This window comes from Biomphalaria glabrata, chromosome 4 (genome assembly GCF_947242115.1).
Source record: "Biomphalaria glabrata chromosome 4, xgBioGlab47.1, whole genome shotgun sequence".
NCBI lineage: Eukaryota > Metazoa > Mollusca > Gastropoda > Planorbidae > Biomphalaria > Biomphalaria glabrata.
This window is the reverse complement of record NC_074714.1, coordinates 25,955,224-25,982,868: the sequence shown is the minus strand read 5'-3', so window position 1 is coordinate 25,982,868 and position 27,645 is coordinate 25,955,224. Positions and strand designations below refer to the sequence as shown.

The following is a 27,645-nucleotide window of genomic DNA, read 5'->3' as shown; positions in this document are numbered from 1 at the left end:
TAAAGTCAACTCAAGACAGTATATGAAGTCAACTCAAGACAGTAAATAAAGTCAACTCAATACAGTATATAAAGTCAACTCAAGACAGTAAATAAAGTCAACTCAAGACAGTATATAAAGTCAACTCAAGACAGTAAATAAAGTCAACTAAAGACAGTATATAAAGTCAACTCAAGACAGTAAATAAAGTCAACTCAAGACAGTATATAAAGTCAACTCAAGACAGTATATAAAGTCAACTCAAGACGTAAAATTCCAAGATGTTTTGTAACGTTTCGCCTCCCCCTCACTGGACATCCCAACCCAATAAGTAGCAACCATTAAAAGTACATCCACAGTTTGTCGTCTGTTGTGTTCAGACGTAGAAGTTTCACGGTTCTACTACGTCATTGTTGGGACTGTGTTTACCTGCAAGTCAGTAACACAATTGGATTCAACTCTGTCTAGATAACTCAAACCTTGTGTCTAAATAGGTCCACATTATGTCTAGATAGTTCAACTCTAAGTCTAGATAGTTCAACATTTAAAAAGGACAGTATTCTGTCTTTAGATAATTACAATATTAGACCTAAGTTTCAACCAGCGCCTGACAATTTCATATTGTTTCAAATCTTTCGCTTCATGTTATAAATAAAAAAAAATATGTTGAAAGTTTATTCCCCAATCATTGGATTTTGGTTGTAGCTTAAGGAGCTGAGCTCAAACAAGACAAAGTGACTAACTAAGGTGTGTTATAATTTTATAATTATCTGAGATGATACAAGACTAAGTAATTAACTGAGGTGTGTTATACCAAAGATAAAACAAGACTAAGTGACTAACAGAGATGTGTGTTATAACTGTCAGAGATGATACAAGACTGGCAAACGTGTAAGATGTGACTGTCAGACAGATAATAGACTTGTAAGATGTGACTGTCAGACAGAGAATGGACTTGTAAGATGTGACTGTCAGACAGAGAATGGACTTGTAAGATGTGACTGTCAGACAGAGAATGGACTTGTAAGATGTGACTGTCAGACAGAGAATGGGCTTGTAAGATGTGACTGTCAGACAGAGAATGGACTTGTAAGATGTGACTTTGAGACAGAGAATGGGCTTGTAAGATGTGACTGTCAGACAGAGAATGGACTTGTAAGATGTGACTGTGAGACAAAGAATGGCCTTGTAAGATGTGACTGTCAGACAGAGAATGGGCTTGTAAGATGTGACTGTCAGACAGAGAATGGACTTGTAAGATGTGACTGTCAGCCAGAGAATGGGCTTGTAAGATGTTACTGTCAGACAGAGAATGGACTTGTAAGATGTGACTGTCAGACAGAGAATGGACTTGTAAGATGTGACTGTCAGACAGAGAATGGACTTGTAAGATGTGACTGTCAGACAGAGAATGGACTTGTAAGATGTGACTGTCAGACAGAGAATGGACTTGTAAGATGTGACTGTCAGACAAAGAATGGACTTGTAAGATGTGACTGTCAGACAGAGAATGGACTTGTAAGATGTGACTGTCAGACAGAGAATGGACTTGTAAGATGTGACTGTCAGACAGAGAATGGACTTGTAAGATGTGACTGTCAGACAGAGAATGGACTTGTAAGATGTGACTGTCAGACAGAGAATGGACTTGTAAGATGTGACTGTGAGACAGAGAATGGACTTGTAAGATGTGACTGTCAGACAGAGAATGGACTTGTAAGATGTGACTTCTGTTTCGTGTTTATATAGACAGCTTCTGTGCAATGTAAAGACAAGGATGTGAAACTACACATGAAGCTATTAATAAACTTAGTCCAATTAAGAATTGTAGTTGGTATAGAAACTGCACCGATTGGTTGTCAGTTGTGGGTTTCTAATTAGTGGTCCAGTAGCAAGAGCTAGTAAGAGATTTCTTTTAGGGTAAAGGAATGAGGCTTCTTGTGTTTCTTGTAACTGCTAGGTGACATTAACCTCTACTTGAAAACCATACTTGACGGCATTGACCCCCTCCTCTGTCTCTGGACTCCTCCCATCTCTTGACCCTCATGACTTCTCTTGTACTGACTTGTGGGTAGGTTCTTATCTGTTTGAACTGAGCCTGTATTTTATGGGAGCGTGTTCTTCCAGTCAGAACAGAGGCCGCTATCTGAAGAAAGGGTTTTGTTTGGGGGGAAAAACGCATTATGAATACTTGCGCTTATCTGGAGTTGATCGCAACTCTTAGGACGTAGCCAAGTGGTAAGGGTGAGTGGAGCTCTTGTGCGTGTGTGTGTGTAGGTAATACGTTACATATGTGTACTATTCAGTACTTTGATCTAAATCTTACAGAGTACTTATATCTCTAGATGTTCCTGCTAACAGAGTACTTACATCCCTATGTGTTCCTGGTTACATAGTGCTTACATCAATAGATGTTCTTGCTAACAGAGTACTTACATCTCTAGATGTTCCTGCTAACAGAGTACTTACATACCTAGATGTTCCTGCTAACAGAGTACTTACATCCTTATATGTTCCTGCTAACAGAGTACTTACATCCCTAGATGTTCCTGCTAACAGAGTACTTACATCTCTAGATGTTCCTGCTAACAGAGTACTTACATCCCTATATGTTCCTGGTTACAGAGTACTTACATCCCTATATGTTCCTGGTTACAGAGTACTTACATCCCTAGATGTTCCTGGTTACAGAGTACTTACATCCCTAGATGTTCCTGCTAACAGAGTTCATAAGTGTACACTAATCTAATGACTACAAATACGATTGTATAGTTCTATGAAAAGATAAACTTTGTCAACATCGACATGAACATGGTGAGACCCATTCATTGCATGACCCCCAGACTTCCTGATTTCTTCTTTAGTCGGTAGTTTATTATCACCCTCATTTCCAAATGACTCAAGACTAAATTCAGGAGTCTCCTGTTGAACAATGGCGCTAGGGGAGGGGGGGCTAAAGGTTTCTGTTGCACACACGCACACACAAACAAAATGTTAAGATGAACTTGTTGAGAGTTGGCCTTATGATGATCGAATGAAATCTTGTAACACTAATAAGTTGAACAAATTCTTCATGGGTCATTTTGGAAAACTTTCCTCTGCTGATTGAATATGTTAAAAATCACACTGACCTAGATTATATTTTTAACAAATTATTATAGTCCTAATTAAACTCATCTGCATTATCGCGATCTTTATTATTCTCATCCTCATTATCCTCACACTAATGTCGTCAATTGCAATATCTTTAGTATCACAATCCGTATTCTCATCAATCTCATTACAATTATCCTTACCCTCATTATCACTATCTTAGACATAATCCTAATTCTCATTACTCTCACCTTCCTCAAGGCCATCCCCATGAACGTACTCCTCGTTAGAAGCTCGGCTGTGAGGAGACCCAAGACGTTAAACTGTTAGAGAAGTTGGCATTGTAAATGTAGTCTCTGTTGGGATTGGAAGTAGTTTGATCTTCTGCTCAGTCACATTTTATGTACATTCAGATATCTGGCACGTATCTGGCACGTATCTGGGTTATCTATCATCATCTGGCTCACTCCCCCCCCCCAACACATCCGAGGCCCAACATTTCCTCCATGTCAGCCAGCTCACTTATCGATCTTTGCCTACTGTATCGAAAAGTGCCTCGACCAATCAAAAATGTCGGGGGGAGTCTCTAGTCAGCGATGAGGAAGGATGCAGGGGGACAAGAGAGAGAGAGAGGGGGGAGGCGTGGAGCACATGAGGAGGGGGTAGGGAGATAAATGGCCAGGGGAAAAAATCGCCCCGAGCCGTTTATATTTCCCTGTTAATATCGGTCAGTCTCAGCAAGTTCAGTTCGCAGTAGCTTTCTGAAACGTTGGCACACAGTCGGGATTGCATTAGTGGCAGTGCAGCTTGTGTAGCTGTTTTGAATGACCTCTGACCTAGTCCATAGTCGACATTGCGGACATTTTCTCTGATACATTTAGATGTGTGTGTTTCAATGCAAGTTTTTTCCCTTGGATTACATAACTGAGTAATGTCACTTAGTTGTAACAAGAGTTCAATCCCTTGATTGGCATGTTTTGTTTGGACTGTTACTGAAGAGTTCTTATTGATCCCAAGCCAATTATTCTTATGAAAGTAAGTTCGGATTATGTTCTGATTACTTTGATAGTCTGATATTCTTCTCATGGTATGTAGAGACCTATGCATTTTATTTGTTAACAATTAGATGATACATGAGCAGCAGTAAGTAAATATCAACTTGTACAAATCAAGTCAGAATCGTCTAGGTCACAACAAAACCAACTCTATTGGAAAAGATGGAGCCGTGTCAAATGTCAAATCAATGTAATGGTGTCATATGATGACTTGAAATCATTGTTTTCAAAATAGATATACATAAAAAAAAGTACCTTTCATTATCAGGGGTTCTAAACCTGTGGGTCGAGACCCCCCCCACCAAGGGTCGCCTAAGACCATCGGAAAAATGTGGTTGTTTTTTTTCTCGTCTATGTTACATCGGAAGTTTTTTGTTGATTTCGTTCCTAACATTTTCTTGTAGCAGAGTTGGCAGCACACCGCCATTTTGTAACAGAGAGGGACATTACTCTGGTTCATTTATTATCATACACATTATGAAACGTACACTATCTTTGGCTATGTTCAGTTTCTAACACTGACAATACATCATGAACATCAGACAGATACATCATGAACATCAGACAGATACATCATGAACATCAGACAGATACATCATGAACATCAGACAGATACATCATGAACATCAGACAGATACATCATGAACATCAGACAGATACATCACGAACATCAGACAGATACATCATGAACATCAGACAGATACATCATGAACATCAGACAGATACATCATGAACATCAGACAGATACATCATGAACATCAGACAGATACATCATGAACATCAGACAGATACATTGTAATAACGATTTTATAGTTTTGGTTACATGAAAGTTACTTGGCCTATGAACGAGCATATTTTTCATGGTCGGGGGTCGCCGCCTAGTGGAGAATTGTATATGGGGGTCGCGGAGTTAAAAAGGTTAAGAACCGCTGGTCATAATAAATGTATTTATAACATTAAAAAATATATTGTATCAATTGGCGGTAGTATTTATATTTGTTTGATGAATTCAAGGAACAACAACATTAGATTCGGTTAAGTTTGTAATCATCACAACAATTTGAAGCTTGTCTTTGGATTACATCGTTGATCCGTTCCAACGTCGCGATGTTAACCGATTTTCGGTGTAAATCGGTATGTACTCTACGTAAATACTTTAAGCACTTATCCTATCCTAACACCTATCCTAACACCTCTCATATCACAGTAGGCCCTACGCTGCTTAATTATCAGAAAACACATTAGGAAAATTTATAAAAAAAAGTTTAGAAATGAAATGAGACAGTCTTAAGAAAGAGAGAGAGAGAGAGAGAGAGAGAGCAGGTTTATTGGAAAGAGGAAGATTAAGAAGGTGCAGGTAATTCTGGAGAGGCAGCTGAGGAAGATGACGTAAGGTGCGACTTGAGTGACGCCTTCTTCCTCCGTCCTTTCCCGCGTCACTGCGAATTCTTCCGCCGGGCTCACCAATTAGTTCTCGCCCTTAAAGTTTGTATTTACGATTACAACCGAAAACCACTGAAGTCGAAACAAGGTTTTGTCTAGTATATAGAAGATGTGTCGAAACCACGAAATAAAGTTGTATATAGTAAATGGGAGATGGGTCGTAACCATAGAACAAGGCTGTATATAGTATATAGAAGATGTGTCGAAACCACGAAATAAAGTTGTATATAGTATATAGGAGATGTGTCGTAACCAGGAAACATCGTAACTCGTGACTGACGTAACTCTAGGACCTCCTGTATTTGTATTCAGCTACTTTATTTGCATTGTTTTAATGTTAGATGTCTTTCACCAAACTAGATACCTAAACAAGCAAATATTACCGACAAAACAAGTCACATTGAACTAGTTCCCTAAACAAACAAATATTACCGACAGAACAAGTCACATTGAACTAGTTACTGAGACAACTGTAAGATTAGTAATAAAAACAAGTGACACTGGCATCGCTAGGAAAACAAACTAGATCTGTAGGCACTACATTGCACTTCTAGACAACTCCTTCTCTCTGCTCACGACAACTGATAGCAGGGCGTTAGGTTTTGACAAACGTGGATTATGCAAATACAAGAGTTCACTGAAACTTGCCTCATGTAGCGTTCTTATCATTTGGGATTGTCCTATTTAGAGTAGGACTCTAATGTTATTTAAATTTCCTTTCTCTTTAAAATAAAATTTTATTCTTCTTTATTCATACATTGATCGACCAATTTCCTTACAAACAAGAGGGCATCATTTGAATGTCATGTACATTATAGAACACTGTCAGCGGACTACAAAATAATCTGTGTCAAAGTTTATATATATATATTGGTTTATGCAAATCAATGTCTTGACAGACAGACGAACGGACAGATGAATGAATGGATAGTAACTAGATCTGAATTTTAAGACAAAGCTGTTTTTTTTTTATTTGGACAGGAATATTAAAATGAAAGTTGTTTTTTAATTTGGACAGGAATATTAAAATGAAAGTTGTTTTTTTATTTGGACAGGAATATTAAAATGAAAGTTGTTTTTTTATTTGGACAGGAATATTGAAATGAAAGTTGTTTTTTTATTTGGACAGGAATATTGAAATGAAAGTTGTTTAGTTCTTAACAGGCGTGGTGGATTAGCGGTAAAGCTTGGCTTCGAACCGTCGATCCCGGGTTCGAATCATGGTGAAGACTTTTAATTTGGGGATCTTTGGGCGCCTCTCTCTGAGTCCATCCAGCTATAATGGTTAACTGGCATTAGTTAGGGAAAAGTAAAGGCGTTTAGTCGTTGTGTTGGCCACATAATACCCTCGTTAACCGTAGGCCACAGAAACAGCTCTAATGGTTACCTGGCATTAGTTGGGGAAAAGTAAAGGCGTTTAGTCGTTGTGTTGGCTACATAATACCCTCGTTAACCGTAGGCCACAGAAACAGCTCTAATGGTTACCTGGCATTAGTTGGGGAAAAATAAAGGCGTTTAGTCGTTGTGTTGGTCACATAATACCCTCGTTAACCGTAGGCCACAGAAACATATGACCATTCCATCAACTGCCCTATAGAAGTCAAGATCTGAAAGGGGAACTCTAGTTAGTTCTTGTTTAATGTACTTTAAAGCTCCACCTAGTATGCGAGCACAAATCTAAAGATGTAAGGAGTTTGAAATGCTATCCCCTGATCTAACACACACACACAAGAGTACACAGCATGCCAGTACACCAAATAATTGGAGTCAGTTCAGCATTGTGTACAGTAAAGGTCATAATACTTAAACAATTCTTTCTTACCTACCAGCGCCCTACACAGAAACGCCTTCTTTCCCCCCAGTCTGACTCACATCTGATAGAAGTAGGGGGCTCACACCCATCTCCCTAAATCTCCTTCAAACCTCCCCCTCTCTCCTCCCGTAACCGAGTATTATTTCTTGTCCTGGCACCCAGGTGGTCATGTTTAATTGTTGAGACTGTGACCTTCCCGTCTGGCACTCTGGAACAAACCAGTGAGTGTTTTAGAATGATCTTAGAGTCTCCAGCTCAAATGTTTAACAAACTTGTTTAGTTTTTGTTCAATAAATTGTGTCCCCTATGTTGGAGTCTTGAAGCCTTGCTGAGATTTCTTTGTGTAGTTTCCGTAACCTGAGAACATTCACGAAACTGGAGAGCATGCGAGTGACCTAAGGGCTGTTTGGATTAGGGTGTCGCTGACAGGGGTGTGCAGTGCGGGTCCTTTGTGCTACAGACTTTTGATTTATCTGACCCGAGTAGAAACATGAGCGTCCACCCTTTCTTATTAAAACAAGGGGGGAGGGGGAGAGGAGGAGGCTGAGCAACTGTTTTGACTTTGGTATCGTGACTAGAGGACTTGATGGCCACGTGACTAGAGGACTTGATGGCCACGTCACTAGAGGACTTGATGGCCACGTGACTAGAGGACTTGATGGTAACGTGACTAGAGGACTTGATGGTAACGTGACTAGAGGACTTGATGGTCACGTGACTAGAGGACTTGATGGTCACGTGACTAGAGGACTTGATGGCCACGTGACTAGATGACTTGATGGTCACGTGACTAGAGGACTTGATGGTCACGTGACTAGAGGACTTGATGGCCACGTGACTAGAGGACTTGATGGCTACGTGACTAGAGGACTTGATGGTCACGTGACTAGAGGACTTGATGGCCACGTGACTAGAGGACTTGATGGTAACGTGACTAGAGGACTTGATGGCCACGTGACTAGAGGACTTGATGGTAACGTGACTAGAGGACTTGATGGTAACGTGACTAGAGGACTTGATGGTCACGTGACTAGAGGACTTGATGGTCACGTGACTAGAGGACTTGATGGCCACGTGACTAGATGACTTGATGGTCACGTGACTAGAGGACTTGATGGTCACGTGACTAGAGGACTTGATGGTCACGTGACTAGAGGACTTGATGGTCACGTGACTACAGGACTTGATGGTCACGTGACTAGAGGACTTGATGGCCACGTGACTAGAGGACTTGATGGTCATGTGACTAGAGGACTTGATAGTAACGTGACTAGAGGGCTTGAGATGTACTGGAGACAAATGAACTATTTCCTTTGACTAGGAGAGAATTTGGAACAAATAAGGGGGATGGGAAGGTGAGAGTTAAAAAACAAAAAAGTAATTTTCCAAAAGGTCGACCTATTGATCACTTGTAGGCTAGAGTCTGTCCAACGAAAACAAAAAAATCTAATTACTGTCTATATAGACCACATGACTCTCTTTCCAGGACTCGTTTACACTGTACGTTCGATTCTTTGTACTTGAAGATGTATACACTTTTTGTTGAAGAATCGAATCATTTCTGTATCGAATTACTGATTACGTATCGAATCATAGCTTTCCTATCAAAGTAGTGTTTATGTATTGAATGATTTGTTATTTATCAGACATTGTAAGACTTGATCCAAACTGTCACTCAGACATTCACGTCGTCTACGGAAAGAAATGGTAACTATCAAGCAACATCGCGAACAAAACAATCCTAAACTGTGGAGCCTCTTACAATCTTTAACTGTGGAGCCTCTTATAATCCTAAACTGTGGAGCCTCTTATAATCTTAAACTGTGGAGCCTCTTATAATCTTAAACTGTGGAGCCTCTTATAATCTTTAACTGTGGAGCCTCTTATAATCCTAAACTGTGGAGCCTCTTCTAATCCTAAACTGTGGAGCCTCTTATAATCCTAAACTGTGGAGCCTCTTATAATCCTAAACTGTGGAGCCTCTTATAATCCTAAACTGTGGAGCCTCTTATAATCCTAAACTATGGAGCCTATGATAATCCTAAGCTATGGAGCCTATGATAATCCTAAACTATGGAGCCTATGATAATCCTAAACTATGGAGCCTATGATAAGTTTCAAGCCATTAACTTCTCTAAGTAGAATCAAAATCTTGTTCAGAGCCTGTGTGTATGTGTGTGTGTGTGATTTACGGTGTTTTTGTTTTCTGCTAGCGTGCCCTGGTGCTAGCAGGTCAATTACAGAGATTACTAATGAATTCATACGATTAGCTTAATCTTTTGATTCCGGATAGAAGGTTGTAGTTTAACAGTGTAAGACCCCCGATGGGTTTTAGGTCATGACGATAAAGTTGACTTGTCTATTCCTACGTGGAGGACCCCCTCCAGTGTCAGCGGCTTGTGTCCCGAGATATTTGTAACGCTTTCACTCAGGGAAGTTTTTCTCGTAGAGTCTCATGTTGTAACAGGAATCTCGTGGGATTGGCATCAGGTCGGGAAGTGGAAAGGTAGAGTAAAAGTGGGGAGGTAGAGTAAAAGTGGGGAGGTAGAGTAAAAGTGGGGGAGGGGTAGTGGAGTGAGTTTGGATGAGTATGTGTGTTTTTGTGTGGTGTCTTCAAGTGTGTATGTGTGTTTCTGTGTGGTGTCTGGAGGTGTATTTGTGTTGTGTGTGGTGTCTGGGTGTATGTGTGAAAGGAGTTTGAAATGAATATTAACTTTATATATTGAATAATTTAATATCTTAGATATTGATAGTGGCCTACCTTGAATAGTGGTTGTTTCTTTAATTGAGTAGCTCCTAGAGAGTTTGGTTTGCAATACAACTCTTACTGCCGCTAGTCTCCCTTTAACTCGGTACAGATAGAGTATAGATCGTCGGAATGAGACAGAAGCAAAGGAGAAAAACTTTCCACAGTGAAACTATAGTCTAGATATTTGTACAAAGCTTCTATCAACTCAAGTCTGTCTGTCTATCGAAAGTTTAGACACGTTATTTTCACACACCCTATGTCGGATCAAGCTGAAATTTCGCACAATTATTTCTTTTGCCTGATTACACAAGAATCAATAAAAAAAAAAATAAGACGATCACATTCCTATTTGATACAATTATACTTAATCTAAGCTATGTTTTTTTTAAAGTAATTTTATGTTTTTTTTTTCTTTAAATCTGCATTTGATGTGTCCAAACACATCCCCTTTGCGTGCTCGTATCACGTAGTACAGATACAGCTGGATGAAAGGATTCTTTTTTAAATTGCATTTTCTAGGCAAACGTTTTTTCATAGAAACCTCCCTCCCTCCAAAAAAATTTAGAAATTAAGGCAACAAAAATTAAAAAAAAAAGAAGCCGAGAGTTTTAACACTAGAATGTCCAATTGAAAGTCGACAAACTATTCCACCCCCCCCCCCACTGTTCTCTACTAGTTGTGTTTTGTTGTCACGTCATGTCTTGATGGGACATTGGATTTATTTCCTATCAACCTTGATTAGACTCTTAAAGTGCTGATCCTTCGTTCAAAAATACTTCGCTGGAAAACAAACTCATTTTCCATTCACAACCAGACTGGTCAGACTCGCCCCGTCATTTGGTTCCAAATGGGGGCCATGCCACTTCCTGTCTCTAGCTAGCGAGTCTCCGAACGGAATCTGTTGAGGGCTGCAAATGTAGGGCGTTGCCGGGTACTACAAGATCATGTGGCAATAACAGCAGCAGATATCTTTAGCCCTGGCACAAACGCACTTACTTGATTGCTTCAGTTGAAAGGTGGAGGTGAGAACGAGAGTGCCTGGGTTGTGTCCGTGGCCATAGATGGGGGGGGGGGGGAAGGAAAGAAGTTTTTTGGTTTAAACTGTCCGTAACTTTCGGTATCGAGTATGAGAAAGATGGCTGAATGATGTCCCCATAGACTTATAGACATAGACATCAATAAATATAGACTGGCCGATTAAAGAATTTTATGAAACGAAAATTTGTGACTTGCAATTTTGTGTACTTTATTATATAGCATTTATGAGCAGTATAAAAGTTAAGTATTCATATCTTTTTTTAGCCATAACCTATATAAGTATTACATTATTTTCACTAGTGTTTTTTAAATCTCTAAGAATGAAGATCATGCAATATTTTTTATAATTCGGAAATCCGAATACAATAGATATACATGTTTTCAAGTTACATGAAGTTACTTCCTTCGGCCAGTCTATATTTATTTATGTCTATGCTTATATGTTATATCTAGACTGGAAACCGGAAACAAATTCTTATCCGCGATTGATCGATTCATATACCTATATATATATATAGAGAGAGAGAGAATTTTATGTACGTAAACTCTTTTTTCAGGCTCTAAGGGAAGTCGCCCCAATCAATCTATTCTGTCTTAGAAAAGTAATGATCTTTAGTTTTCAAAGTTTTGAAATAATGCAATATCATTTCTCAAATTTTCTTTGAGAAAGGTGATTGAAAAGTGTGTCTCTTTGAGAAAGGTGATTGAAAAGTGTGTCTCTTTGAGAAAGGTGATTGAAAACTTGACTGTGACTCTAGTCTAATTCTGTCTCTACATATCAGATTTCAAACATAGTAGAGCACTATGACTCTAATCTAATTATGTCTCTACAGATCAGATTTCAACTCGTCTAATTATGTCTCTACCGATCAGATCTCAAACATAGTAGAGCACTGTGACTCTAGTCTAACTCTGTCTCTACAGATCAGATCTCAAACATAGTAGAGCACTGTGACTCTAGTCTAACTCTGTCTCTACAGATCAGATCTCAAACATAGTAGAGCACTATGACTCTAATCTAATTCTGTCTCTACAGATCAGATTTCAACTCGTCTAATTCTGTCTCTACAGATCAGATTTCAACTCTAGTCTAGTCAGATCTCAAACATAGTAGAGCACTATGACTCTAATCTAATTCTGTCTCTACAGATCAGATTTCAACTCGTCTAATTCTGTCTCTACAGATCAGATTTCAACTCTAGTCTAATTCTGTCTCTACAGATCAGATTTCAACTCTAGTCTAATTCTGTCTCTACAGATCAGATTTCAACTCTAGTCTAATTCTGTCTCTACAGATCAGATTTCAACTCTAGTCTAATTCTGTCTCTACAGATCAGATTTCAAACAAAGTAGAGCACTGTGACTCTAGTCTAACTCTGTCTCTACAGATCAGATCTCAAACATAGTAGAGCACTACCACTGAAATTGCGTTATATGAATTTCAGCTATTTGTCGATCTAGATAAAGATACGGGCAGGTTTTTAATATATATCGTAATTTTATTTTTTCGCTGTTTTTTTTTTTTTATTTATTTTTTTTATTTCACTTCGCCTAGGGCTTCCAATTATCTAAGGCCGGCTCGAATCTAGACGCAGTAGTACTCAAAAAGTCGTTTTAGCGGTAAGTTTATTCCGTCAACAAAAGAATGGAAGGGGACTTAAATGAGATCTTGCCTCAGAGGTGAACAGAGGTTAACAGATGTGAACAGAGGTGTACAGGAATCAAACGCGAATGTCACTCTGTTTATATCTATAATTAGAAACTGAACTGTTACAGTTCCAACCCATCTTTGGCATTTATTGATGCTCCATTAACTCAACGCTGTTCTGTAGATCATATTTTGATTCTTTGACTCCCTAGCTCCATAGACGTTACCCTAAAAATTCACATCTCTTCCAGTTTGCGCAGGACCCCAATTTCTAAGTTCTGGCGTGCAGTAACGCATTATGATAACAAAGCAACGAAGAGAGTTATTTTAAATTCCAAACCAATTCTTCGATCTAAATAATAAAAAAAAAAATAGAATTAAATAAAAATGTTTAACCCTAATCAAGTAAATAAAAATTGATTCGAATACTTAATTCTTTATTGACAAACATTTAGCCAGCTCCCCCCCCCCTCCCCCAGACCCCGCTGTGGAGCGCTGACAGCACTCGCCTATAATCGCTATCCGCATTTAAACAAAAAATATTTGTCTCTATATCTGTATAAAATACTTTCAGTTGTCCTGGTGTCAACTATTTGTTTCATTAGTAGATCTAATAGTGGTGGAGACTCAAACAATGAGCCCTCTATATGATATGAACTGCGCAGTGTTTTCCATATCAGTCAATGCTCCATTTGTATTTAAGAGGGTCAATTGCAAGCGGACATTGTGTTGGCCTGTGTCCAATATATACATTTGTTTCATTGGTTGCTACTATAGCCTAAATATCTAACCAGAACCATTTTACAGTACCCTCGTGAAAATCTGGGTTTCTGTAGAACATATTCATATATAAATAATATGGCGACCACTTGCTGATTGCAGCCACATTATAACACTGACAAACTGTGATACTGATACACCGTTGCAAGGATACACAGTGACACAGACGCACAGTGACACAGACACACAGTGACACAGACACACAGTGACAATGACGCACTTTGACACTGACACAATGTAACGATCACTCATTTCCAGCCCGCGGGGGGGGGGGGGTCCTTTTTAAAGTTTTTTTTTTCTTGTCAACCCACCTATTTCTAGAACATGTTTGACATGCCATCCAATCAAACCCACTTAATCCAATCGCCGCCTAAAGACCATCCTATCAACAACCTTACATTAGAAATGAAAACACCACTCCTGTCAACCCCATAGAGACTAGTCACTGAGGATTTTTTTTTAGTTACAGTCTTGTTACGTCAGACACTGCGCTATTCTAGAACTAATTGTTAGTAGACAATCAAGGCAAAAGGAAAGTTTCGGTCCAAAATAAAGATCTATAAATCAGAGCTTTATCAATTGGATCTATAAATCAGAGCTTTATCAATTGGATCTATAAATCAGAGCTCTATCAATTGGATCTATAAATCAGAGCTCTATCTATTAGACCTATAAATCAGAGCTCTATTATCTATAAATCAGAGCTCTATTATCTATAAATCGGAGCTCTATCAACTAGATCTATCGATCAGAGTTCTATCAATTAAATTAATCAGAGCTCTATATATTAGATATATATATATATATATATATATATATATATATATATATATATATATATATATATATATATATAAATACTATATTCCTCATCAATCTTCGGACTCGAAGACAAGCCTTATTTATTATTATTATCTATTAGATCCTATACATGATTAGACCTATCTATAATCTGTAAGTCAGAATCTATTAGATCCTGTACATGATTAGACCAATCTATAATCTGTAAGTCAGAATCTATTAGATCCTATACATGATTAGACCTATCTATAATCTGTAAGTCAGAATCTATTAGATCCTATACATGATTAGACCTATCTATAATCTGTAAGTCAGAATCTATTAGATCCTTTACATGATTAGACCTATCTATAATCTGTAAGTCAGAATCTATTAGATCTAGTCTTATACAACACAAATGAACTGTTTAATTGGAAACTACTCCGTGTCACTCGGTTAAATGCAACATCGGATTAAGACTTTCTGGTGGGGGATCACTTCCAGTCGTGTGTGCTTTCACCTGGAACGCTATGCGTGATATTGGGTCCGTCTGCTAGATTTACATTCTCTCTCATTGGATATACGTGTGTCCCAGGTTATAGGTCTTTTAGACAACCATTTGTAGCACTATATTTCTATAAGTGTTGTCTTAAAAGGCATTGGTTTGTAGCACTATATTAAAGTGTTGTCTTAAAAGGCATTGGTTTGTAGCACTATATTTAAGTGTTGTCTTGAAAGACATTGGTTTGTAGCACTATATTTAAGTGTTGTCTTAACAGACATTGGTTTGTAGCACTATATTTAAGTGTTGTCTTAAAAGGCATTGGTTTGTAGCACTATATTTAAGTGTTGTCTTAAAAGACATTGGTTTGTAGCACTATATTAAGTGTTGTCTTGTAAGACATTTGTTTGTAGAACTAGAATGCTATGAATATAATCTATTATTACTTTATACATTTAAACTTGTATGCAGTCTGTTTGAAACAATGTGATCAGAGGCGGCGCATGCCGTAGGCGATGTGGGCGACAATACTATAGTACTATACTATAGGATTTCAATAATGCGTCAAAAAGGATAAATTTCTTTAAAAATATAAATTTGACAGATTTGATTACATTATTTTATAATATATAAATATACATATACATTTCGCCGTATAAGGGCCTCGCAAAATATACTTCGCCCACATAAAAGATAGGGTTTGAGCCGCCACTGAATGTGACCCAGACTCAGGTTAAGGCACTGATTCAATGCCATGCTCCTGAGAGGTAAGACTTAACTTATGTTTCATGACTCCAACAGTTTGGGCATGTGTACACTAGCTTCATTGTAACGTGCAACTCCAGATATGACGTATCTATTTAGTTCTTGGACATCGAGCTCTGCATTGTCATGATGACATGATAGTCTGTGCTCGACACAACCATCGGATAACTTTGGACCTTTTTTTGTTGTTTTGAAAGAACATTCTCAAATTGTCATTATAAAATGTCCAACTCGACCTCCTCTGTTTTAAAGTCTAAATTGACCACACTTTTGCTCCTCTGAAAGTCTAAATTGACCACACTGTTGCTCCTCTGAAAGTCTAAATTGACCACACTGTTGCTCCTCTGAAAGTCTAAATTGACCACACTGTTGCTCCTCTAAAAGTCTAAATTGACCACACTGTTGCTCCTCTGAAAGTCTAAATTGACCACACTGTTGCTCCTCTAAAAGTCTAAGTTGACCACACTTTTGCTCCTCTGAAAGTCTAAATTGACCACACTGTTGCTCCTCTGAAAGTCTAAATTGACCACACTGTTGCTCCTCTGAAAGTCTTAATTGACCACACTGTTGCTCCTCTAAAAGTCTAAATTGACCACACTGTTGCTCCTCTAAAAGTCTAAGTTTACCACACTTTTGCTCCTCTGAAAGTCTAAATTGACCACACTGTTGCTCCTCTGAAAGTCTTAATTGACCACACTGTTGCTCCTCTAAAAGTCTAAGTTTACCACACTTTTGCTCCTCTGAAAGTCTAAATTGACCACACTTTTGCTCCTCTGAAAGTCTAAATTGACCACACAACCTTTCAGAACAAAGCAGCTGACCATTGAGTCGAGCACGTAACACCGCCGTACGTCCCTAGTCATAAGTTATAAAACCTAGATGTCGGTAAGATTGATTTCAAACACATTTAGCTGTTACCCCCTCCCCCCAAATCGAAAAGTAAATAAGGTCCCCTGACAAATCAGTTATCTGTCTATTCCTTGTCATAACCTTGTCATATTTGACTATGCAGAGATAGTGACTGATTGAGAGACTGATTGAGGTACTGATTCAGTTAGTACTTTTTTTTTATTTTGTGTGCATTGGCGAACTGACTATAGGGCATTTAGGCAAATGCCCGGTGGGCCAATTCTCAAATGGGCCGGTAGGGCCACCTAAAGGGCCTCATTAAATTGTTAAAAGTTTTACATTGCGTCATGATAAAAACATATTTTACAGACTACAGAGTAATACTAAATTAATCTAACACATTTTCAAAAATAATGTAATAGCCTACATCCGTAGACAGTGCTATTAGTAGACTTCGTTTTTTTAGGGCCTACAAACATAGCGATTAAACAGCAACATAAGTCCTATATTTACATTTAAAGAAATAGAGCATGCATACAGTTATCGATTCATTATAAGAAAAAAATAACATAATGATTTTGAGAACTGATAGGCCTATAATTGGAGGCTCATCATATGATATACAATCTATAGAAATGCCTGTACCGATTTGGACATCCAGTCCGCCCCTGTTTGTGTGTTTTAATAGCCTATAGATCTAGAGCAAGGTGTTTTCTTCTTTACATTTTCAAAGCAAAACTCAATCAACGTGGCTTTAGAACAATCCAAAAAGCGCATTTTTTTAAAAAGTGTTACACAAAAATGTCAAATATTTCAGTGTAAAAAAAAAAAGTCCCGCCTCGTGCACAGCCGGCTAATTTTTCTCTCTTCTTCTCTCCCTTCGCAGGCCGCGGAGTACTACGTCTAGCTGACGGTGCAGTGTGTTCGTGGTGAATCTAGCCGCGTGTTTACCTGATCCAAATAGTCAAGCATCGACTGGGCCTGGTCCAAGTACAACACACACAGAAGGAGAGGGAAAAACTGGCAGAACTCAACATAGTGTCGTCGAAGAGTTGACTTTCATCTGCTACCATTTTGTGACACACATAGTCAAACGACACGGACTACATTCTAAGAGTGCTCTGTTCATTTTGTTTCATTCACAGTTGTGATCAGATCGGACCTTTCCGATTACTTAGTGACAGTGTTACTTCGAGCCTCAAGTCCTGTCTAATTCATTTCTTTCATTGGATACTTAATTAGATTGTAGAATCGTGTTTCATCTGGATATTTTGTGGATTAATATATATTTCGACCTTGGATACCTGTGTGGATATTTTACACTTGGATAAATGTCAACGCGGTTTGGATTAAACGTGTGCTAATATATTTCTGTGGACTATTGTCTAGCTGTGGCTACCATTCATCTCTCTGAACAAATATGAATCTTCTATACACGGGGCTCGTTGTGTTCTTGGTGGCGCCTTTGTGTCACCAAGCTGGTGGACAGGCACAGGGCGAAGACGTAGCTGTCAAATGGGGCGTCGCAGACGGCACGGCCACCGTGGGGCGCCTCTTTCGTATGCACATTCCAAGCGATGCCTTCAGCGGGGATGTCGTGTCACTTAGTGTAAGTCTAGTTAGTGTAGACACAACACAAAACTATGATACTATCTAGAGCACACATTCTTTTAACATCTAGATTCTACATTTAATTCATGGCTCGCTTTAGAATAATTTAAAGGTCTAGACTTAGGTCGTAACTTAGTTAGTCTACATAGGGGCAGACTAGATCTAGATCTAGCTTTCCTGTTGACTATATTGACCAGATCACATGGCTGTATCTACTCCAAACAAACTTGACATTGTTACTGTTACATGAATACCTTCTTAAAAGTCAATGTAGATTTAACTTTGTCCTAATATTCGCATTGAAGATCAAGGCAATGAACATGTGAAATGTATATATATATATATATATATATATATATATATATATATATATATATATATATATATATATATATATATATATATATATATATAACTATAATAGATAGATAGAATGTACCAATTAGAATGTCCGATAGTACTGCCCACATAACTGTACTACTAGGACTAGAGCTGTTGTAGAGTCTGTCAACACGTATGTTACCTTGCCTACCAATGTCCGCCACATGGCATATGATGTGGCAGTTGAAAGTTATTTGGCCTACTTAAGCTCATTCTATATAATCCAGTTCTAAATCGTGGCCTGCCTCGGGATCGTGCGCTCAACACAGTGCAGAAACTTGGTTAACCCTCCATCCCCCCCCCCACCACACAAAGACCACTCAGTGTAAAGTGCTGATAGCCTCGAGGTCGAGGACATTTAGGGAAGGGACGATCTCGTGACCTGACAGTCTCTCTTGGAACTCCTCAATCTCCCCTCCCACCCACTCCATTTGGACCCCCCAGCTCTTGTACAAACCTCCCTCCTTTCAAAGTGATGTTTCGATCTCTTTCAAGTGTAAGTCTTCACTTCCAAGTGCTAACAACAAAAAGGTAACTAAGGTGAACATAGCACGCTGCACACACGGTAGGGACAAAGGGGAACAATCACATTTTTGTCATTTCTTAACAGAGTTGTTTTTCTTCCCAATTACTGCTGGTAGTTTAGGTGTAGTCTAATTGTGTACGTATTAAACTTAAGTGATGTTTTTTTTTTTTCAAAAGTTCTAGAATTCCGTTGCCTTCATCAGGTTATTTAAAAACAAAAAACATCTATGTGTAGGCCTAATGGTCTTTCTGCGTGCATTTTCGTTCGCTCAAAGATTTTCTAAATGTATCTTTATTAGTAATGCCTTCATACAATTTCTAATGCATAACATACTTTGAATTCAGTTTTACTCTACAACTGGTACTTCAATAACTTCACTTGCTTTCGTCATGGAATTAAGCTGTGCAGTTTGAAAGTCTATCCAGTAATAATAGGTCCTGACGTCGCAGTTAAAAAGTTAAAGGTGTTAATTGCTTGGTTAAAGACTCGCCTTCATTATGTCCCTAATGTCTGAGCGGAACATTTATTGTTCAGAAAACATGAAATGAATGACTGTGCCTGCGAGAAATGGGAGACCTCCTTGCCTAGCAGACGTCTGCGACTGTGACGTTAGAGGTGCGACATTGTATGTGAGATATCACACACAGCACGTCTGGAGTTGTTAGAATGAGGTGGGGGGCGAAGGTTAAATGTCTACTGTGTCTTCCGATTTTTTTTTTTAACTACATGAAACTAGTTCATTCCCTAGATTGAAACTACAATCTACTATGACAGAAGACAGCACCATGATCTCAACATATATGTCACTGTGTGTGTGTGTGTTTATCATTTGTACATGACGTAGATGTGTGACTTGGGAGAAGCGGTGTGTGTGTGTAATCCAGTGACGTCTGGTACAGAAGTAGTGTGTGTGTGTGTGTGTGTTATCCATTGACGTTTGGTAGTCCAGTGACGACTTCTATTCATTTCCATAAATAGCTTCATTCCTTGTGCTGGTCCAGACCTACGTGTTATTCCATAGAGTCTAAATGTCTTGAGTGATACACTGCAAGTAGGATGAAATCAAAATCACCTGGATGTCTCCAGAAAACTAAAACTATGTCGAATAGGCGGCAAGTTCACCGAAACTCTGATAGGATGTCACAAAAATAAGAAACATTGTCTTTCAAAAAAACAAGAAAGGGGGGCTGCTTCTGTCAGTTCAAGTAAAGAGAAATAACAATAATATAGTAACAAGCAAAATATAAATAAGGGGAACTCACTGCCATATATATTGTGGGGTAGCGTGGTCGAGAGGCCAAGTGCGCTTGAACTTGGCTTGGCTATCTAGAAGGGGGCTCGAGGTTCGACACCCGACTCGGGCAGAGTTGTGTTTACTGAGCTCCTAAAGGCAGCACGGAAAACCAACTCCTAGATACCCCCTCCCCCCACCCGTCCACAAATGAGAATGGACCAAAGCACTCTGAGCATGCTAAAAGCTTGAAAGTAGCGCCATATAAAAGCTATAATAATAATAATAATAATAATATATCTTAGCACTGCGAGATATAACTCCCTTTTTCTATATCAAACACAATTAATGGCCACGTATTATTTCACTAATTAGTTAATTTGTTGTATTGTTTCATGTGTTGTCATCGACAGTGAACAATTGTTCAAAGTTTCAACTAGAAATAATGTCTACAAAGCCAGAAATACTGACAGATAAAAGAATACATCGGCTTTCTGTATTCTTTCCAACTCCTCTAAGACTAACCTTATTCGATCTACCGTGTGATGGTATTCTGGTGTTTAGCTTTCTGCATCAATCCCAGTTGAAAGTTGATGGCATCATTGCCTTTTGTCTCGGCCAACTGATTCAAAGTATAAAAGTAAAGTTCACTTTTTCTACCTTGTGTTCTATTGGGCAGACGATGGAAGGGTCACATTTTTATGTGGTCCATGGTCAGAGAATGCGTCAAGTGGCCAGCACAACGACCAACCGCCTTTACTTCCAGCCCCCCCCCCCCCCAAACTAATTGGTAGGTACCCATTACTAGGGTTAGGGCTTGTAGCTATATCCAATCATGGAAAAGGCTTCGGCAGTCAACCCTGAGGAAAAATCAGAAGCCATCGACTCTTAGGCAGCTTGCAGTACACAGCGGCGTTACTCTGTCGCTGGTCCCAAACTGTGTCGCTGGTCCCAAACTCTGTCGCTGGTCCCAAACTCTGTCGCTGGTCCCAAACTCTGTCGCTGGTCCCAAACTGTGGATATGTCGTTTGCAAACGTTTACACAAGAAGCTTTGACTGTTATCTCATACCACCTTGAACTGTAGTGTTGTTTATAGAAATTCATTTAGTAATATCACATGTAGGTTTGTGTCAAACAGTTTTTAAAATAACTGGTAAACTCAATGTTTTACCTATACGGTAAAGAGATGATGACGATGAAAGAGATTTTGTAAGACGCCCACAAACCAAACAACTTCTCGATAGGATGTCGTAGAGAGATTTTGTCTAGTCTGAACTTAATTTTGGAGTGTTCCAAAGTTTTCCATGCTTTTATCGTTTGATCAGGTTGGCATTACGGGGTCTCAACTCTAAAATGATCCCCCAGCATAATTAGTTTCATATTGTCATAAAAAGGCACTTAAGCAACCGCTTGTTTGACAAGGAAGAAATGAATCTCAGTTTTAAATCATCAACGGTGTACATTCTACCTTTCTTTTTGTTACAGTTGCATGAAGACAAAATTAAACTATTTAAATAAGTATTGAAATTAAACACACATATTTCGTTTGAATAGCAGGATAAATATTTAAAGTATTAACGAAGGTTTAAAATATATTAGTTAATGAAGTAATTACATTAATGGGTTGTGAAAAATAAAGTCACGACCTGCTTAAATGAAATTAATTATCGTTGACCCCGTAGACATCTCATGGACCCCCTATCTATTTTATCACTTTTGTAGACCCCTTGGAAGCTATCTTAGACCCCTAAGGGTCTATATAGACCACTCTGGGAATCACTGAGCTAGATTTAAGTGTCATCATAGACTTGTACCCCAAGTCTCAATTATATTAGACAATCAAAGCTTGAACTTATTTCGGCTGTAATCAACAAGATGTTACTAAGTAGATTGATTTAGTGAACGACTTGACAGTTAAACAATAGAAAACTAAAGATATTCAATTTGTTATTGGAGCTGAATGAGTTTGTTTAGCTTTCTTTCCTCACACACACACACACGTGTCCATCTCACTTTCCTCACACACACACACACACACGTGTGTCCATCTCATTTTCCTCGTGATCTTGTTTTTAAATATTTTGTTCTGAAACTTTCCACCTCTCTCTCTCTTTCCACCTCTCTTTCTCTCTCTTTCCACCTCTCTTTCTCTCTCTTTCCATCTCTCTTTCTCTCTCTTTCCACCTCTCTTTCTCTCTCTTTCCACCTCTCTTTCTCTCTCTTTCCACCTCTTTCTCTCTCTTTCCACCTCTCTCTCTCTCTCTCTCTCAAGATATATTCGTTTCAAGCGTTACCAGGACCTATTTGTCTGTCCTCATGTACCATGACCTGTTTATTGCCAGTGGTGAGACAAGAAACAAGAGGACATAATTGCAACCTACTTGTATCACATTGCACCGTTGTATTATCTTCTTGGGACGTCATTGGAGCATCGTGCCCACGCCCAATTTTGTGTGTCTAACCCACGATCCCCCCCCCCCCATCTGTGCCCATTACCAACCCATCTTGAATAAAAGCATCTAGCGGACTGAGTTTTGTCATTCTGAATTTTAACATGGTCCCACGTTAGAGCAGCCTCGTTGATATTGCTACACTGTCCCAAATTAGAGCAGCCTCGTTGATATTGCTACACTGTCCCACGTTAGAGCAGCCTCGTTGATATTGCTACACTGTCCCACGTTAGAGCAGCCTCGTTGATATTGCTACACTGTCCCACGTTAGAGCAGCCTCGTTGATATTGCTACACTGTCCCACATTAGAGCAGCCTCGTTGTAACCCATTTGATCCACGAAGACGCGCCTGTCAACATTTACTTGTGAAAATCTTAATTGAACGTTTGCTCTTGAAGAAAGTTGTTGACATATATTTCAATGTGACGCAATAACCTTTGATGACCGCAGACCTACTTATTCAGATGTCCTTGCCATTGTACATAGATCTTTAATGGACCATTGATCTCCACAATTTAATGAAACTTGTCAAAGCTTTGTAGGTGAAGTTGACAAGTATGAACATTTCATGTAGACCAGATATAGTCAACATTAGGCAAAAAAAAAAAAAAAAAAAGGTAAAATCCCATTCAAGATGGAGGATGGGCTCTCCCAACTTGCACTAATGCTTCTCATTGACTTCTGCACTATTTTGTTAGCGGCGCCCTTGATGTGCACTGTTCATATACTGCACATTCCTCGCAGCGCCCTGTATTTACGCCGAGAGGGGAGGGAAGCAAGGTTCCTGGTTTATTTATTTATTTCGACTGAAAGCAGTGACATTTTGGACTGAATAGGAATTCAATTCATCAGCGCTATTTTGACCTTTTCTCGTGCATACATTGTTACCGGTAATAGTAGTTCGGACAAGTAGATGGAAGAGTATCTGAGATGGTGTTAAGAGAAAGTCGAAACGCTTTTGAACAAAAATCAAACATTATTTTTACAAGCCTATCATTCGATTCATAAATTAGTGAGAAGTTTCTGTTCCCCTACAGTTTAGAATCGACTATGTCTAAAAGCAAACTGTTTGGTTATGAAAAGACACGTAACACTCACACACACACAGAAATGTATAAGCCAGCCTGGCAGGTCTAAACGAAACCTAACAGCATACTTGCGTTCTTGTAAGCCCTGGCCTACTATTGGATTGTCTGTTATCTTGACCAGTTTGGCACACATCAAAGACAGTGTTCGCCTTGACTCACTATGTGTTCATTCAGTGCTTTCAATTGTTTCTTGAAGATAAAACTAGTGTCCTGGATAGACTGGCAAGTTGTAGCCAAGTGATAACAGAATGTTGACCTCAATTAGTTACATACGGGGTCAATACAAATTCGATTATGTTTATGATTTTGTGACGTCACCATCAGTGATTGTTGACTAAGATTTAATGGGTGAGCGAAGTTTGATAGGTTTTTTTTTTTTTTATGGATTTATGACTCATGATGACTTTATGACTCATGATGACTTTATGACTCATGATGACTTTATGACTCATGATGACTTTATGACTCATGATGACTTTATGACCCATTCCTTGTCTGTTGATTGATATTCTTGCATGAACCAAATTGTTTTCAGTGAAAATAAATGTATAACAAAAAGTCATCAGTACACATCTACATCAACAAGTAAACACACATGAATATCAATAAGTAAACACACATCTACATCAATAAGTAAACACACATCTACATCAATAAGTAAACACACATCTACATCAACAAGTAAACACACATGTATATCAATAAGTAAACACACATCTACATCAATAAGTAAACACACATCTACATCAATAAGTAAACACACATCTACATCAACAAGTAAACACACATGTATATCAATAAGTAAACACACATCTACATCAATAAGTAAACACACATCTACATCAATAAGTAAACACACATCTACATCAATAAGTAAACACACATCTACATCAATAAGTAAACACACATCTACATCAATAAGTAAACACACATCTACATCAACAAGTAAACACACATGTATATCAATAAGTAAACACACATCTACATCAACAAGTAAACACACATGTATATCAATAAGTAAACACACATGTATATCAAGTAAACACACATGTATATCAACAAGTAAACACACATCTACATCAACAAGTAAACACACATGTATATCAATAAGTAAACACACATCTACATCAAGTAAACACACATGTATATCAATAAGTAAACACACATCTACATCAATAAGTAAACACACATGTATATCAATAAGTAAACACACATGTATATCAACAAGTAAACACACATCTACATCAACAAGTAAACACACATCTACATCAACAAGTAAACACACATCTACATCAACAAGTAAACACACATCTACATCAACAAGTAAACACACATCTACATCAACAAGTAAACACACATGTATATCAACAAGTAAACACACATCTACATCAACAAGTAAACACACATCTACATCAACAAGTAAACACACATCTACATCAACAAGTAAACACACATGTGACTAGACACACATCTACATCAATAAGTAAACACACATGCACATCAATAAGTAAACACACATCTACATCAACAAGTAAACACACATGTACATCAACAAGTAAACACACATGTATATCAATAAGTAAACACACATCTACATCAACAAGTAAACACACATGTATATCAACAAGTAAACACACATGTATATCAATAAGTAAACACACATCTACATCAACAAGTAAACACACATCTACATCAACAAGTAAACACACATGTATATCAATAAGTAAACACACATCTACATCAATAAGTAAACACACATGCACATCAATAAGTAAACACACATCTACATCAATAAGTAAACACACATGAACATCAGTAAGCTCTTGATTTACTTCACTCAAGTCTAGTTTAGTTGGAGACATGGTTCTTGATTTACTTCATTGGTCTAGTTTAGTTGGAGACATGGTTCTTGATTTCTTGTTTTTTCCCGCTCTGTAGACTGAAAATGGGAGTGAGCGAAATGAAAAGATTTTCTTGAGTTTCAAATGAACAAACTGACCAGAGTTAATGTGTTTAACGACGTCACACTCCAGCACTTGACCTGAACACTGACAACTTTGACAAGACATTGACTCTTAGGAATTGATTTTTTTTAAAGGAAGTGGGGGTTTGCTTCTAAAATGTGTGAAATTTCAAGAGACACTAGACACTTACTATAGACACATTCACCAGACACTTTGACTAGACACATTCACCAGACACTTTGACTAGATACATTCACCAGACACTTTGACTAGACACATTCACCAGACACTTTGACTAGACACATTCACCAGACACTTTGACTAGACACATTCACCAGACACTTTGACTAGACACATTCACCAGACACTTTGACTAGACAACTTGTTTCACCACTTCCCCTTTGTTTTGAGTGAGTGTTGAGCCAAGTGAGTAAGGTGACAAGCAATGTCTTAGTACCCAGCGAAGATGGAGTCATTTTATGTTATTATCTACGTCCGTGTCTTGTTAATGTCTCAAGACAGTCAAGGAAGGACGTAAAACAAACGACTTTTCAGGAATGAATCAATGCACGCCATACATCTCTATAGGAGAACAGCTTAGTATAATTGTTGGGTTTTATTTGGTGACGATGTAACGCGCTCTCTTAAACCTGTCACGTGACGTGTCTGGCTAAATGAATTGGACATTTCGAAGTGTTTCTAATCTAACGACTTTATATGTAGGTAGTATCTCAGTGCTGTACTAACTACAGTAGGTCCTGCACTTTACTGGTACCAGAGAAGAAGAAAAAAAAAGTTTGTTCTTATTATCTGGTGACATTAAAGTGTATAGTTCTAGTGTTGTTACACCACTCTAAGCTACATGGTTCTAGTGTTGTTACACCACTCTGAGCTACATGGTTCTAGTGTTGTTACACCACTCTGAGCTACATGGTTCTAGTGTTGTTACACCACTTTGAGCTACATGGTTCTAGTGTTGTTATACCACTCTGAGTTACATAGTTCTAATGTTGTTACACCACTCTGAGCTACATGGTTCTAGTGTTGTTACACCACTCTTAGCTACATGGTTCTAGTGTTGTTACACCACTCTGAGTTACATGGTTCTAGTGTTGTTACACCACTCTGAGTTACATAGTTCTAGTGTTCTTACACCACTCTGAGCTACATAGTTCTAATGTTGTTACACCACTCTGAGCTACATGGTTCTAGTGTTGTTACACCACTCTGAGTTACATGGTTCTAGTGTTGTTACACCACTCTGAGCTACATAGTTCTAGTGTTCTTACACCACTCTGAGCTACATAGTTCTAATGTTGTTACACCACTCTGAGCTACATGGTTCTAGTGTTGTTACACAACTCTGAGCTACATGGTTCTAATGTTGTTACACCACTCTTAGCTACATGGTTCTAGTGTTGTTACACCACTCTGAGCTACATGGTTCTAGTGTTGTTACACCACTCTGAGCTACATAGTTCTAGTGTTCTTACACCACTATGAGCTACATAGTTCTAGTGCTTTTACACCACTCTGAGCTACATAGTTCTAATGTTGTTACACCACTCTGAGCTACATGGTTCTAGTGTTGTTACACCACTCTGAGTTACATGGTTCTAATGTTGTTACACCACTCTGAGCTACATAGTTCTAGTGTTGTTACACCACTCTGAGCTACATAGTTCTAATCTTGTTACACCACTCTGAGCTACATGGTTCTAGTGTTGTTACACCACTCTTAGCTACATGGTTCTAGTGTTGTTACACCACTCTGAGCTACATGGTTCTAGTGTTGTTACACCACTCTGAGCTACATAGTTCTAATGTTCTTACACCACTCTGAGCTACATAGTCCTAGTGCTTTTACACCACTCTGAGCTACATAGTTCTAATGTTGTT

General features: G+C 38.5%; 1 protein-coding gene across 2 annotated transcripts in view; it reads left to right on the top strand.

The window, feature by feature from the left end:
* Positions 1-27,645, top strand: part of LOC106053616 (dystroglycan 1-like) — a 96,827-nt gene that overhangs the window by 20,424 nt on the left and 48,758 nt on the right. The window contains exons 1-2 of one of the 2 annotated variants that reach the window (XM_056025427.1): positions 3,800-4,107; positions 17,381-18,103. In XM_056025427.1, the coding sequence (XP_055881402.1) occupies positions 17,915-18,103 (189 nt within the window). In that variant the 5' untranslated portion in view covers positions 3,800-4,107; positions 17,381-17,914. Of the gene's footprint in view, positions 1-3,799; positions 4,108-17,380; positions 18,104-27,645 lie in introns of those variants that run through there. The other variant, XM_056025428.1, reaches the window with a different exon arrangement.